Source organism: Pan paniscus, chromosome 11 (assembly GCF_029289425.2).
Source record: "Pan paniscus chromosome 11, NHGRI_mPanPan1-v2.0_pri, whole genome shotgun sequence".
Classification (NCBI taxonomy): Eukaryota; Metazoa; Chordata; class Mammalia; order Primates; family Hominidae; genus Pan; species Pan paniscus.
The window spans coordinates 38,191,111-38,208,586 of record NC_073260.2 but is presented as its reverse complement, the minus strand read 5'-3'; the positions used below and the strand labels follow the sequence as shown (position 1 = coordinate 38,208,586).

Below are 17,476 nucleotides of genomic sequence, written 5' to 3'. Positions count from 1 at the left end.
CTTGCTAGGTTGTAAGCTACCTGCTGTCAATGACTGCTTGACTCATATTTGCATGACTCAAAGCCTAAGATAAGGCCTTGAACCCAGAAGGTACTTAACACATTATTGGATGGGTGGGTGAATGGATAAAGTGGAACCTTTTTCTCAATGCTCATCTTCAAAATAATTTAGTTAAAGGCATTATGACATGAGGAACACTAAAGGCTTTCTAAAATATGGCCCATTTTACAATAGACTTCAACATAATGCAAGTTCATCTTAAGCCTTATGGACATTTTTTACTGAAAGAATGTGAGAGACCACAACAAAACAATCCTTGACCTTTTATGTAGTCAGTCCTACAACCTGAATCATAATGGCAATGTAATAGGGGTTTCATTATTAATTTTGTTGTTGATAACTTCAGTTACTTTTTTATATTTGAAATTTTATAACCAAAGCAAGAAGAGAATACAAATACGTAAGTATGCTTAAGAATCATATTCATTACTTTTAAGTCGAGAGCAATGACAACATATTCTTGGCCTATTTTCTCCCCAGACTTTAAACCAAGTACTTTTGCTGGGGACTTTCCCAATGTCTCATCCCTTTTGGGGTGTGTGTGTCTGTGTGTCTGTGTACTTCAGTTCTTGCTCCACTGCTTTAAGGTCTCAGTTTAACTGAGCATCCAAAACTCATTTTCTTTCAGCCTTTGATTTTATTGAAGGAAACATTAACTCACTACTTTCTAATTAAGCAAATCTCTTTGTGCCCTTCTACTTTTTGTGGCCATTTTTTTCTAGTGGAAAATTAGAGGTAAACAATAAGAACAATTTTAAAAAGAAATTAGGGCAATGCCCTTCTAGTCTGGGGATGGTGTTTTCCTACTTAGCAGTTCTCCTCGTGGTGGACCATAAGATAATTCAAGATACTCCCTTCCCATTAGTTTATTTTGACATTGTCATGCTTTCTGCTTTCTTCTCAACTGCTTCAGGTCACCTGCTGAGTTTTGTGGTTGGCATCATTCTTGTTCTTATTGTTGTCTTAAAAAGACTAGTCTCTAACAGAGATGGCTTACTTTTTTAGATGAACTCAGACTTAAAAAAAAATTGCTTTTTGTTACATGTTATCAAATGTTATCAAGGTATATATCTTTTTAAAAAATAATCTAAAGTGATTTTTTCATAATAATGAAGTCCCAGAGGTAGAATTCAATAGAATCATCTCTCTTTTCAATTTTACATTTGAAAATGTGTTCTGGTTTACATTTTTATGTCTAGGACTTCCAAATACTTTATTTTTCACTATTCTTTGGGTCTAAGGTAGAGTGAGTTCTATCTAGTTGCAGTAGGCAGAGATGATTGACCTGAGACTTAGATTAAGACCATATTGTTGAGTTCTTTCAAGACCTACTGAGGATTGACCCAAGACCTAAGAGTCAATCAGGAGCTTAAAAAAACTGATCTAGGGCCAATGTAGAATCAAATGATGGAGCTGAGTAGCTGAGGGACATTATTTATATTAACAATTACTGTGTACCTACTATGTGCCAAGCACTGTATGAAGTGCTAAAGTTACTGTGCTGACCAAGACAAACATGGTCCTGGCTCATGGAGCAAAGTTGACAGTCCAGAAAAATAAAGATATGAAACAATTACACAATACATACTATATTAATCTGTTCTCACACTGCTAATAAAGATATAACCAAGATGGGTAATTTGTAAAGGAAAGAGGTTTAATGGAGTCACAGTTCCACATGGCTGGGGAGGCCTCACAATCATGGCAGAAATTAAAGAGGAAGCAAGACACATCTTACATGGCAGCAGGCAAGAGAGAACTTGTTCAGGGGAACTCCTCTTTATAAAACCATCAGATCTCATGAGAAAGAACCCCCAATGATTCAGTTACCTCCCACTGGGCCCCTCCCATGACACGTGAGATTGTGGGAGCTATAATTCAAGATGAGATCTGAGTGGGGACACAGCTAAACCATATCACATACTAGTAAGAAGTATGATGAAAGTGTGTAATAGACTTGAAGTAGTCTGAGAAGGTGGCAAAACTTTCCCACTGAAAATGGCATTTAGGCCAGACACAGTGGCCCATGCCTGTAATCTCAGCACTTTGGGAGGCCAAAGTGGGAGGATCACTTGAGTCCAGGGGTTTAAGATCAGCCTGGGCAATGTAGTGAGACTCTATCTTTACAAAAACATTTTAAAAAGGATAGCTAGGCATGGTGGCATGTGCCTGTAATCCCAGCTACTGGGGAGGCTGAGGAAGGAGGATGACTTGAACCAGGAAGGTCAAGAGTATGGTAAGCTATGATTGCATCACTGCACTCCAGCCTGGGTGACAGAACAAGATCCTGTCTCTTAAAAAAAAGAAAAGAAAATGGCATTTAATTGCAGATCTGAAAAACAGGCAGACATTTTCCTAGGCAAATATAGAGGGGTAAGAGTGTTCTAGGCCAGGGGTCCCCAACCCCAAGACAGCAATGACTGTCTTGCAGACTTTCCATTCAGGCACAGAACTTAATTGTGAACCAGACATATAAGCTCAAAAGATTCATAAAGGTAAATAGGGCAGCTGAGTCCTGGTCACTTACTTGAGGTCCAGGCAGGGATTCAGGATTAGAGGGAGAATGAGGTATTTGTGATGCACCAGATTTAAGCCATAGGAACAAAGCTGAAAGACTAGTCTTATGAACAAGGACAATGTACTGTGGGAGCCCTGAGGAAACCTGGAATTATCCCTGGGTCTAAAAAGTCACTTAAGAAAAATGTGGGGGCCCAGGTATCCTCACAGTGTTCCTGAGTCTGGGTAGTTTGCAAAGATTTGACTAAATTTCAGATTTCCCTGGATTGTAGGTCTTCCATTCTTTGTATCTCACTGCCTTAGTCGGGGATAGCTCAAGGGCTGCATTGTGGATCTAGCAGTAAGAAACTGGAGCGGAGAGACTGTAGAGAAGGGCAGTGCCAGTGCCACCCTCTTGTTGTGTCTGGGTCTTCACATTGTCCTTTATAAGCTTTGCAACTCTCTAAAAGTGAACAAAGTATTTCTCTTGAAAGCTCAAAGAGTGTATTCCTAAATCCCACATCATCTATTGGTGAAATCTATTTTGCACTCACCTGCAATCTCACTGGATGAGTTCCTATCCCTTAATGTCTTTGTTCTTTAAAAAATAGATTTTTCTAGCTTTGAGAAATTAAATGCAAATTAATTTAAAAATTAAATTTGATCTTAGTTGAGGATCATGTACTGAACAGAAATGATTCAGAATAGGGAGGGGTAGCTCAGTATCACTGAGGAAAGGAATGCCTATTTAACCTGTGTCAAAGATGAGCTCCCTTTTGGGATCATGGCTTGCTCTGAGTGTTGGGGAATATGATGAAATGTAACTCTCACGTCTCATTCTTTCTTATCTTTTATTTTTCCTTTTCTACTCCAACCGCCTTACCTCCAATTAAGATTTGGCATCATATAGAAATATACCACTCTCCCTTAATTCTAGCCATAATATCATTTTATTGTGAACCAACCTAATTTTGAGGAACTTCTAGGGAGTTTCACCATGTTAAATGTTGTGGAACTCATATTAGAGATGCCTTCAACTTGACCTGGGCCATGGATCGTGCTGTCAGACATATTTGCTTCCAGGAGGCCCCAACACCAGGGAAAAAGCATACCACTCAGTAGTGGAAAGACTGGCTATAACATGTTAAGATGTCTTTTGCAAAATAAAAGATATTTCAATGAATATTCAGTATTTGGTAACAGACACACTAAAGGGGAAAAAAAAAACCAAAATATGCTACAAGGAGTACTTTTCAGTGTCACTTTATGGTCCCTGGATGAGAAATGTTTTCATGCTCAATTATTATTCAGTCAAAACCTAAGTACACCTGATATCTGGTGAGTTAGTTAGGAGGTTTTCTACTTTGGTTGGTGGGAAGAGAAAGTATTCTTGGCCCTGTGTAAACCCCGATGATTACTTACTCTAATTCTCTTAGATGGTTTCTCTCTGGGCCTTGGGTATTTCCACCCATGCATGTGCTCATCAGTACTCTGCTGAAGACTCAAGGTCCCTCTGCAAACCCCCAAGTGCTCTCTCTCTCTGCAGCACTCTCCTCTCTGGAACTCTGCCTTGTGAACTTGAGATGCCATGGCCTCCCCACATTCCCAGCTCTATCTACCCAACTCAGGGTGATCGCTGGCCACTTGCCTGGATTCCCCTTGTTGTATCATTGCCTAGATACTCTCCAGACTATAAGGTAGGGCAATCATGGGGCTCACCTCTGCTTGTTCCCATCTTTCAAGGATCATTGCACTTTATTGCCTCATGTCCAATGTCTTGAATACCTTTGTCTCATTTATTTTTGTCTGTATTTCTCAGTTGTTTCAGGCATGAAATCCGACTTACTTTATCTTGGCTGGAGGCAAAATCCCTCCAGAGCCATTTTAAGGTTGTTAAGATTGTCTTCAGTGCTCACTTTTTGAGGCCCCAATCCCTAGGATAACAAACCCATAAAGAATAATCTACATCTAAGAGTAAACTTTTATTTCATGGCAAAGTGAAATGAAAAGATTTTAACTATTCTTTTAAAATCCTTTTCCTGAGTCACTAATTTCATATACAGTTATTTATAGTTTCTCTGCAAAGGATTATTTTTATATTTAGAGTAGCCTACTTACGAATCATTTTTATATTAACGAAGTTGTTGCGAAGACTAAGTTTAATAGTTAATGAAGCTGCTAGAGTTTTACCTTTTCAGGCGTATTTTTACATATTTTTCATTTGGTTTTGCATATTTTTGATGCCTTTAAACAATTTCTTATGTATTTTCATGGGCTCTTAAATAGCTCACAGGCTCTAGCAATTGGCCCTATAGTACCTAATGGATAAAACAGCCCTGCTTTCTTCTGGAGTTCAGAGTGTTTTAGTATCACCCATAGACTCTGGGCTTGGGAAGCCCTTTGTTTCCCCCAGTACAACAAGGCCCTGAGGTAATTTTCAGATTTCCCTCTGTTAGGTATTAGGCAGGAATATGGTTGTCCCCTTGGCTAAAACTGTGACTTTTAACCCAGCTAAAGAAGTTTCTTCACCAGCTCAAAAATTCTCATCCTAGGGGCTCTGCTCTTAATTCTCCTAAATTAGTAGTTCTCCATCAGGGGAAGTCTCCATGCCTTTTTTCTCTCTCCCCTTGAAGAGGACATATGGCAAAGTCTGTAGAAATTTTTAGTTTTCACCCTTGGGTGGCAAAGGTAGAATTGCTACTATTGGCATTTTGAGGATAGAAGCCGGCAATATTACTAAACATCCAGAAATGTTCAGTAGAGCCCCTCACAACAAAGATCTTGCCTGCAAGATCAACAGTGACAGAGTTGAGAAAAAATGTTCCAGCCTAGGCAACATAGTGAGACCCTGTTTCCACAAAAACTTTAAAAATTAGCTGGACATGGTGGCATGTGCTGTAGTTCCAGCTACTCAAGAGGCTGAGGTGGGAGGATTGGTTGTACCAGGGAGGTCAATGGTGCAAGTGAGCTGTGATGGCACCACTGCATTCTAGCCTGGGCAACAGAGTGAGATCCTGTCAGAAAAAGAAAAGAAAGGAAAAAACACTGCTCAAAAATCAATGTAGGCTCAAAGTGCAGAATTCTTGGGCTTACTTCGAAGGGTACAATTTTTGGTGGGCTTGTTGTTGCCTAGCTTTTTAGATTTTTATTTTAGTGAACTCTATTAAGTCATTCTAATTTTGAACGGAATCATCATGACGTTTTAAAAAGATTAATTCAACATATCCTCTATACAAAGAGCAATTTGTAGCTTCCTTAAAATCATAAGTGCTGGGCTATTACAAATGACCATGGTCTGTGACTTGACCACTAGCAATTTAACTGACATCAAGGCTGGGCAGAAAGGCCCAGTAGGTCATGGAGACCCTTTTGAAGGGCATTTTTATTCTCTGCACATTCTCTGACTGATCATGTGGCTCTGACTTTGCACAGCTTAGAAATGAAAGAGGTTTGTTCCCCTCCTGCTATCACCATGCTCCATCATCATCCATTTTCTGTACCACAGACACAGATACTTTGTAATGGGTAATTATTTTTATTTGTCCCGAGTTACCTAGGAATGATTATATTTCTCATAAACAAGAGGAAAGAAATTATGTAGAAAATTCCATGGGAGCACGTGAGGTAGCATTGAATCTTTTATTGAAATTCATATTCCAATGAAGTCTGATTCATAATATATTTACCTCCTAGAAATGAAGAGCTTTATTTGAATTAATTAGCAAGAAACATCAGTGTCTGTCAATATTGATTTTTTCTTTGCTTTAAGTTCCTATCTGATGTGGAAATAACCAATTCTGTAATTCTTATCCTTGAAGTATTCTAATTACGAGAGTTTGTGCATAATGAGCTTCAAGTACATAAACAAATTTTGGTAGCATCTATAGCTCTTCCTAGAACTTCATACATTTGACCTGGTATTGTTTTTAGAGTTTTACAAACATATTAGGCTGATTCTTATCTTTGGAAACCTTTGCTCCTGCTGTTCCTTTTAGCTGAAATGCTTCTCTCTTCCGTGTCTGATAGGGGAACACCAACACTATTTTAATCAACTTAGACAAGCTGTCTCCTCTAACAAACCTTTACTTATGTTTATTCCAACTAGGGCTGCATTATTATTTCATGGGCCCTAAGCAGTTTTGTGGGCACCTTTCTTCATGAAAAAATTAAAATTTATATTTTACAATTGAATTGGCATAAAACTGAATATATTAATATTATATATTGAAAACATTTTTGTCTACCTAAAAGTTAACTTTTCTTCTGATTTTAAAATAAAATAAAACATTTTTGTAGACTGCTAAAAAGTGGGTCCTAGGCACTGTCTACTGTGCCTAAAAGATAACACATCTCTGACCACAAGGGTTAGAATTGATCATTCTTTGGTGCCACCATTATTTCTTTTTCATATAAGTGCCTATGATACATTGTTATATTTGTTTATATATTTTTCAGTCTCTTCTTGATATCTGTTAGCCCATAGAATACAGGGTATTTGACTAGCTTATTGCTTCTAGTCATGCCTAATGGGATACCTGGCATAATTTAAGAATAAGTGAATGAATAAATTATATGGCTTGTTATGGTATTTTGAAACCTTTGTCACCAAGAAACTCAAATTCATGAGAACACAGCAAGGCTGGGCTAAATGAGAATCTTGGTGGCTGCCATATGTGGTACTTCTTCAAAAAGAGTTGTGATGACTTTTGCTTTGAGAAGATAAAGTAAGACATACTTTCCCTATTCCTTTCACTAAGTACAACTAGAAAGCTTGGATGCTTTATATAAAAGAAAAGAAGACTCAAGAGAGAGAAAAGCCAGACTGGCTAAGGACTTCACAACACAAGGAACAACATAGTAGTGACTTCTCAGGATTTTCTTTTGCCTCAGGTGTCTCAGACCTGATATTGGAGAAGCTGGCAACCACAAATGCCAATAGGAGCAGACAAATAATGACCCAAGGAAAGCCTGCTTGTTCTAGCCAAAGGGCCTGGAAAAGGGTAGCCTGACAAGCCAGACAACTTTTAGATAATAACCTTCTTGACCCTAGTCAAACACCACAGAAAAAACTGAGGCCCCACCTCCACCTACTAGAAAGATTGAATTAAGTGCTTAGATATCCACCCTGGCCAGGAGGTAAGGAGGGTCCCAAAACTCTTCCTGGGTTCAGGACAGAGGCCAAGTGGGGAGCCAGGACTTTATTTCTTGATGAGCAATGAGTATCTTCCCTTCCATGGTGTTAAGAGAGAATATGTGGGGAGCCAGGATTCCTACTCCAACAGGCAGTAATGAGGCATTCCTACGCGTTCCTCACTGGGATGGTATCAGAGGAAGCCTAATGTGAAGTTAGAAATTTTACGACAAATAACAATGCCACCTTCTTGCAGTATCTGTGGAGGCCACCTAGGGGCAGTAATGAGGTACCTCTGTCTCCACCAGGGTGGTATCAGTGGAGGCCTAGTGGGAGTGCTGGACTCCACCTCTGTTAAGCAATAACAAGGGGCCCCTCTCTAACCATGTATAATAGAAGGCCAAGTGGAGAACCTAGACTTCACCTTCACATGGCAGTTACCAAGTGACATTCCGCCTCCACCCACTTGAGCAGCGTCAGGGGAGTTACAGTACAGCACAAGATCAAAAGAAAATTTTGAGCCTTATAATATCCTAAGGTTTTAATAATCACTTTTCATACCAAGAATCAAAAAGATCTCAAACTAATTATGAAAACACAATCAAAAGACACCAATGACAGGATAACATAGATGTTAAAATTATCTGAAAAGGATCATAGAACAGCCATCATGCAAATGCTTCAATGGAAAATTACAAATATCTTTGAAACAAATGAAAAAATAGTCTCAGCAAAGAAAGTAAGTTTTAATTACTGTAATTTTGTAATATATTTTGAAATCAGAAAGTATGATGCCTCCAGCTTTGTTCTTTTGCTCAAGATTGCTTTGGCGATTTGGGTTCTTTTTCCATGGAAATTTTAGGATTTTTTTTCTATTTCTGTGAAAAATGCCACTTGAATTTTGATAGGAATCACATTAAATCTGTAGATCACTTTGTATAGTCTGGACATTTTACCAATACTAATTATTCCAATCCATGAACATGGGATGCCTTTTCTTTTTTGGTGTCTTCTTCAATGTCTTTCATCAACATGTACTGTTTTCAGTGCAGATATTTTACCTCTTTAAATTTATTCCTAAGTATTGTATTCTTTTTCAATGCTATTGTGAATTGGCTCATTTTCATAATTTCTTTTTCAGACAGTTCATTGTTAGTGTATAGAAACAAAACTGATGTATGTTTTGTATGGTAAGAGTTTTACTAAGGGTGTTTGTTGTTTTTGTTTGTTGTGGTGAAAGGAATGAGAATCTTCCACCATACTAGGTTTTACTGAATCATTCTTCAAAATAGTTGTTCCAAATAGCACTTCTTTCAGCTGTGTAGAAGAGCATTTGCTGCTCCATATGGCCAACCTTTGATGCTATCAGAGTTTTACCTTCTTCCAATTTCATGGATGTTAAACAAAAAATATTATTTTAGTTTTTATAACCTATTAATGAGGTTGTAAATATTTTCATGTTAGTCATCCATATTTCTTCTTTAAATTGACTATCCCCATTTTTCTATTAGGTTGTATAATTTATATAATTTCTATTAAGTTGTTAGTCTTTTCTGATAATTCCCAATATTAATTTTATTTTGACATTGATTTGTATTTTTTACATCGTAAATTGCTTTCAAAAATCTGGATTGGTATAATAATAGTAAGGTAATCAGTATCTGAATTAAATGATCTTTGAAATTAAAGTTTAACAAGGAAAGTCTCTGAGTAAAAATGGCTAACTAGTAAAATGTAAATATAAAAAACATCACTAATGTGGAGGGACCTGAGTGGCCAAACACTGTGAAGTTATTTGTATCCCATATGAGTGCTTACCAATGGGTCACCTCAGCAGAGGAGGATTTTAATGATCAAGTGGATAGAATGACCTATGACCTGTGGATACCACTCAGCCTCTTTCCCCAGCCACTCATGTCATTGCCCAATGGGCCCATGGACAAAGTGGCCATGGTGGCAAGGATAGAGGTTACACGTGGGCTCAGCAACATGGACTTCCACTCACCAAGGCTGACCTGGCTACTGCCACTGCTGAATGCCCAATTTGCCAGCAGCAGAGACCAACACTGAGCCCTAGATATGGCATCATTCCTTGGGGTGGCAGGTTGATTATATTGGACCTCTTCCATCATGGAAAGAGCAGAGGTTTGTCCTCACTGGAGTAGACACTTACTCCAGATATGGGTTTGCCTATCCTTCATGCAATGCTTCTGGCAAGCCTATCATCTGTGAACTTATGGAATGCCTTATCCACCATCATGGTATTCCACACAGCATTGCCTCTGAACAAGGCACTCATTTTGTGGCTAAAGAAGTGCAGCAGTGGGCTCATGCTCATGGAATTCACTGGTCTTACCATGTACCCTATCATCCTGAAGCAGCTAGAATGATAGAATGGTGGAATGGCCTTTGGAAGTCATAATTACAATGCCAACTTGGTGACAATACTTTGCAGGGCTGGGGCAGAGTTCGCCAGAAGGCCGTGTATGCTCTGAATCAGTGTCCAATATACGGTACTGTTTCTCCCATAGCCAGGATTCGTGAGTCCAGGGATCAAGGAATGGAAGTGGAAGTGGCACCACTCACCATCACCCCTAGTGATCCACTAGCAAAATTTTTGCTTCCTGTTCCCGCGACATTATGTTCTGCTGGCCTAGAGGTCTTAGTTCCAGAGGGAGGAACACTGTCACCAGGAGATACAACAATGATTCCATTATACTGAAAGTTAAGAGTGCCACCTGGAAACTTTGGGCTTCTCCTACCTTTAAGTCAATGGGCTAAGAAGGGAGTGACAGTATTGGCTGGGATAATAGACCTGGACTGTCAAGATGAAATCAGTCTACTACTCTACAACTTAGGTAAGGAAGAGTATGCATGGAATCTATTAGGAGATCCATTAGGGCGTTGCTTAGTATTACCATGCCTTGTGATTAAGGTCAATGGGAAACTACAACAGCCTAATCCAGGCAGGACTACAAATGGCCCAGACCCTTCAGGAATGAAGGTTTGGGTCACACCATCAGGAAAAAAAGCACAACCTGCTGAGTTGCTTGCTGAAGGCAAAGGGAATACAGAATGGGTAGTAGAAGAAGTTAATCACCAATACCAGCTATGACCACTTGACCAGCTGCAGGAATGAGGACTGTAATTGTCCTAAGTATTTCCTCCTTCTTTTGTTAAAAACATGTTTGTGCACGTATACACTTGTACTAAGAAAATATCTTCATTTTATTTCCTTTATCGTGTGAATAAGATTTATTGACTTCATATCAGCATTTAAGTATTGTTAACTTTATGTATTTGGGTTGGGGATTGGTACATTTCCGGTTGTATGAAGGGTAGTTGTATTACATTAGACATAATTATGACCTTATTACTGTCTTTATTTGAAGATTATGCATAATCTCAGAAGATGTGCATGGGTTCAAATTGACAAGGGGTAGACTTGTGATGGTTAATACTGAGTGTCAACTTGATTGGATTGAAGGATGCAAAGTATTAATCCTGAGTGTGTCTGTGAAGGCATTGCCAAAGGATATTAACATTTGAGTCAGTGGGCTGGGGAAGGCAAACCCACCTTAATCTGGATGGGCACCATCTAATCAGCTGCCAGAGAATATAAAGCAGGCAGAAAAACTTGAAAAGGTTAGACTGGCCTAGCCTCCCAACCTATATATTTCTCCCATGCTGGATGCTTCCTGCCTTCAAACATCAGACTCCAAGTTCTTCAGTTTTGGAACTCAGACTGGCTCTCGTTGCTCCTCAGCCTGCAGATGGCCTATTGTGGGACCATGTGACTGTGTGAGTTAATACTTAATAAACTCTCCTTTATATATATATATATATATATATATATATATATATATATATATACACACACACATACATACACACACACAGACACACACATATATACACATACACACACATATATATACACATACACACACACATACATTCCATTAATTCTGATTGATTATGTCCCTCTAGAAAACCCTGATTAATACAATTAAGAAATTAAAAGAAATGTCCATACTACCCAAAGAGGTCTATAGATTCAATGAAATCCCTACCAAAATTCCAATGTAATTTTTCACAGAAATAAAAACAATTCTAAAATTTGTATGGAACCACAAAAGATCTCAAACAGTCAAAGGAATAGAGAAAAAAAAGAATAAAACTGAATGCATTACACTACCTAACTTAAAAATCTATAAGCTATAATGAACAAAAACAACATGGTCCTGGCATTAAAAACAGACATTTTGACCAATAGAACAGTATAGACAGCCCAGAAATAAGCCCATATATTTGTGGTCAATTGATTTTCAACAGAGGTACCAAGAAAGCACTAGTGGAGAAAGAATAGTCTCTTCAATAAATGGTGTTGGGAAAACTGGATCTACACAAGCAGAAGAACAAAATTGGACTCTTATTCCACACCATAAACAAAAATTAACTCAAAGTGGATTACGTACTTAAACATGAGACCCGAAACTGTAAAACTACAAGAAGAAAACAAGGGAAATGCTTCACAATATTGGACTGGACAAAGATGTTTTTAGATATGACCCCAAAAGCACAAGCACAAGCAAAATATAAACAAACGGGATTACACCAAACAAAAAAGCTCTGCACAGCAAATGAAACAGTAGAGTTAAGAGACAACCTACAGATCAGAAGAAAATATTTTCAAACATACATCTGATGAGGGGCTAATATTTAAAATATATGAAGAACTCAAACAACTCAATAGCAATAAAACAACCCAATCTAAACATGGTCAAAGAATCTTTGTAGACACTTCTCAAAAGAGGACATACAAATGGCCAACAGATATATATTAGATATATTATATATCTAATATATATTAGATATGTAATATATATCTAATATATATTTATAAATTTATATATATTATATGTATATACATATTCTCATCACTGATGATCAGGGAAATACAAATTAAAACCACAATGAGGTATTACTTCATACCTGTTAGAATGGCTATTATAAAAAAGATGAAAGATAGTAAGTGTTGACGATGGTGTGGAGAAAAAAAAATGCTTGTGCACTGTTGAATGGGAATGTAAATTAATATATCCATTCTGGAAAACAGTATGGAGGCTCCTCAGAAAACTAAGTATATAATTTATCATATTATCCAGTAATCCCACTTCTGAGTGTGTATCCAAAGGAATTGAAATCAGTATGCCAAAAGTATTTATGCGTTCTCATGTTCATTGCAGCATTATTCATAACAGCCAAGATATTAAAACTACCTAGGTGTCAATTATTAATGAATGGATAAAGAAATTGGGTATATGTGTGTGTGTGTGTGTATATGTGTATGTATATACATGTATGTATGTATGTATATGTATATATATGTATATACACACACACATACATATATACACACACCAAATTACTATACTATTTGGGGGTATGTGTGTGTGTGTGTATATACACACACACACACATATATATATACACACACATACCTAATACACCAGATTTTCTTTATCCATTCATTAATAATTGACACCTAGGTAGTATATATATAGTGTGCGTATGTGTATATATATATATATACACACACACATATATATACACACATACTTATATACACATATATATAGTGTGTATGTGTATATATATATACACACACATACATACATAAACCAAATTTTGTTTATCCATTCATTGATAATTGACACCTAGGTAGTGTATATATAGTATAGTGTTACTATACTATTTGGTGAACATATATATGTAATATTGTAATGGAATATTATTTAGCCTTAAAAAGGGGGAAATAACATGGATGAACCTGGAGCACATCATGCTAAGTAAAATAAGCTAGGAACAGAAAGACAAATACCGTATGATTTCACTTACATGTGGAATCTAAAAAAGTTGAAATCATAGAAATAGTGAGTAGAATGATGGTTACCAGTGGCTGGAAGAGGGGGATGGATGGAGAAAGGGAAGATGTTGATCAAAGGGTGTAAAGTTTCAGGTAGACAGGAGGCATAAGCTTTAATGATCTGTTGTGCAGAATGGTGATTATAATGATATATATTTCAAAATTCCTATAAAATTAGATTTTAAATGTTTTGGTAGTAAAAATAAGTACCTGAGGTGATATATTTGTTAATTATGCTGATTTTAATCATTTCATATTATAAAAATCAAAACACCACATTATACCTCATAAATATATATAACTATTATTTGTCAATTAAAGAAAAGTGGGAGACAGCTAATGGGAACAGGGCTTGCTTTTGGGGTGAAAAAATATTTTGGAACTTGGTGGTGGTTGCATAATACTGTGAAGGTACTCAATGTCACTGAATTGTATTCTTTAAGATGGTTAACTTTGTATTGTGTGAATTTCACTTCAATCAATGAAAAAGATGGAAAAAATAAAATTAAAACATAAGCAAAAGACTGGAAGAAAATATTGAAAATATGTCTCTGATAAAGATTTGTATATAGAATGTACAAAAAAACCTTTACACCTTGAAAATAAGAAGACGAACAACCCAGCCACAAAAGGTATTTGAATAGACACTTCACAAAAGAAGATATAAAAATGGCTAATAAGCACATGGAAAGATGCTCAACATAATTTTTTATTAGCAAAATGAAAATTAAAACCACAATGAGATATCATTTCACGCCCAGTAGAATAGCTATAATAAAAAAGATAAACAATAAAAATGTCAGTGACAGTGTGGAGAAATGGGAACTCTCATACATTGCTGGTGGGAATGTAAAATAGTATAGCTACTTTGGAAAACGTTTTAGTAGTGCTGTTAAAAAATTAAACATAATTTAACATATGACCTAGCAATTCTCTTAGGTGTCTAATATCCATGAGAAATGAAAATATAAATCCACACAAAGAATTGTACACAGATGTTATTAGCATGGTTTTCCATAATATTGAATACAACCAAATACTGGATATAGCCAAAAATTCAAAACAATCTAAATTTCTACCAACTGGTAAAGGTGCAATAGCCATACAATGGAATATTATTTGGCAGTTAAAAGGAAAAAAATTACTGAATGTGCAACAACATGAATGAATCTCAAAAATATGCTAAGTGAAGAAATGCAGAAATAAGAGGTCGTGTATTATATTATTCTATTCATTTAAAATATCCAGAAAAGGCAAATCTGTAGAGTCAGAAAGCAGATTACCTGGCTTTGGGATATGGTGAAGGAGTTGATGGTGGGAATTAACAGTAAATAGACATGATAATTCTTTTAGGGGTGATTAAAAAGTTCTAAAACTATCTTATGGGAAAGTTGTACAATTTGGTAAATTTATTTAAAATATTGAATTGTACACTTAAAATGAGTGAATTGGTATATATAAAATATACCTCACTGTAGTTACTCCCGTCTCTTTGTGTATGTATGTAGCCATATACATATAAAAAGCTTGGTTGCATTTTGGACCAGAAAAATGAAAATAGAGGGGAATTTTGTATCCTAAAGCTTGTCTTATATTCTCCACTTTATTGTTATTCTTTATTAATTGCATGGAGAAGCCATCTAAAACACTAGGTGTCTGATGCCTTTGCTTTTTCTCGTGCCTCTGCATTCTTGAACATGATTAATATTTAATTTTGTTTTCAGATATACAACACTGTATTTGGCTGATGCTAACAGGAAAGTTCATTTATATCATAAATACTAAGTAAATTCTAAGATATTCGGGTTAAGTAATGGCAAAATTAAAATGGTTGTCCATTTTAAAATGATGGTTGTCCAATCAATTCAATGTGTTTTCTACATGTAGATTCCTTTCTTATTGTAGAAAATAACATCCTAAAATAGAATGGTGAAATAACACATGTAGTATGGGTATGATTTTATAACAGAAAATATCCAATTTTAATTGAAAAAAATTAAGTTGCCTAAAACTTAAATACTGTGGTTGGTATGGATTTATAAAGCACATAATATTAAGTTTGATCAGAGAAACTTTTAATTGACAAGTGAGGAGTTGATATCTCAAAAGGGAAGGATATGTATTTTAAAGTTTCATTCTGGAAAAGGGCAGAAAGAAACTTAGGAAGGATAGAAATGAAGACATTAAAATTAATGTCTGACCTTTTAAAAAGTACAGCTGGCCATTCAAATAGACTGGTACTTCCTATGTTACCTTTCATACTGTAATCAAAATCTACAAGAACTGTTGGTAGGGATGACAGAGAAACAGAACAAATGAAAAATAATGACTTTAAGAGCAGATATCTGAAATGTGTAGTACTGCTTTGGCTAGAGAATAAAAAATGTACTGGATTTTTAAAACTCTGGACTGGAAATTTCATTAAAGCTTAAAATCTTTACTTCATTGTATTAAGAAGAATCAAAACTAACTAATCTCCTAATACAATTATATTTTCAGTTCAAAGCAGGGAAGATGTGTTCTAATAAAATATTTAATGACAATCTGCTATTGCCCAGCTACTCCATTCTTGTAAGCTAAGTGAATGTCTTATAAGTTAAATGAAATGTGTTATGCCTTTACTGTTTTATGTTTGGGTCACACACAGGGCTGAGGGAAACCAGTGAAACAGATCGGTGACATATTAACCTGAAGTTGTTCATGGCTGTGTATTCAAGAGAGCAAGGACAAATAATGGTCAAGGAAGGAAGTCAGGGATTGGTGGCTCTCTACTAAATGTCAGCTTCAAAGGGAGAGACCAGAGCATAAACAGACAATTCTCTAGGTTGCAAATTGGGAGGATTAGGAACAAGTAAGAGAGATCCATGCAGGATGGACAAGAAAAAAAGTTTTATACCAAAAATTGTATTTCATGGCATTAGGGCAGTCTACTGGGGTAAGGCACTATGCAGTACTAGGCAATTAGAATTCTATTCACTAGCTATGTGCACAAGCAGCTCCTGACCTGGTCATTTTGGCTGTAAAACTATTCATGGCAAGTATATGTTATTTGCTTTTTATTGGAATGATTATTAGTCTGACTTGACTGTGTTGTAGATCACTGTATTGCTTTTGCACACAGCCTGCTTATCTAGAAGGTAGCTGATATTTTTATGTAAGTACCTAAGGGACTTCTCAGTATATGGTTCTTATACTATGCAACCTATTTCTATTTCAGCCTGGACAGTTTTTGACGGTGCAGTCTTGCTATATGGTGTGAGAAATGGCTGTAGGAAACAACACTCAACGAAGTTATTCCATCATCCCGTGTTTTATATTTGTTGAGGTATGTGTATTTTTTAACCTTTATGGACAAATTGAAATAAAAGTAACAGTTTTTATTCTGATAGATTATTTTATAAAATTAATTTTATGATTGGTAAGTCAATTTTGATAGCACAAATATTGGTAAAGATTAATAAACTATGCAAAATGTTTCTTAAATAGGAAGTCATAGAGTAAGAATTTTTTAAACTTCACCTTTGGATATATAATATATCCAAATTAATATATCCAAGAAATATAATAAAATGAATATTGTGTTTTATTATATTTCTTCTAGTTTCGACAATGATGTGAATGTTAACTATGAAAGAGAATGAAGCATTTTAATTAATTTTTTTATTAAAAAATCAATATCCTGTTTCAGGAAGTCAATAATCCATGCATTTTACAGATGATATTAGTTCATGGTCTTTTGCCTTGGAACCCAAATAAAGAAAAACAATCTTAGAGTTTACTATCTCCTCTGGACATTTTAGTAGGGTATTGGGAGCTTGTGCAATGTGTGATTTCTTTTGTCCTGAATTACTTTGTTCAGT

At 36.1% G+C, this 17,476-nt stretch overlaps 1 protein-coding gene across 1 annotated transcript in view; it reads left to right on the top strand.

Annotated features, from left to right (window-relative positions):
* The window catches only part of PLPPR1 (phospholipid phosphatase related 1), a 293,484-nt gene that overhangs the window by 133,392 nt on the left and 142,616 nt on the right, over positions 1–17,476 (top strand). Inside the window, exon 2 of the mRNA XM_008974087.4 lies at positions 16,834–16,941. Within this exon, the coding sequence (XP_008972335.1) occupies positions 16,879–16,941 (63 nt within the window). The 5' untranslated portion in view covers positions 16,834–16,878. The remainder of the gene's footprint in view (positions 1–16,833; positions 16,942–17,476) is intronic.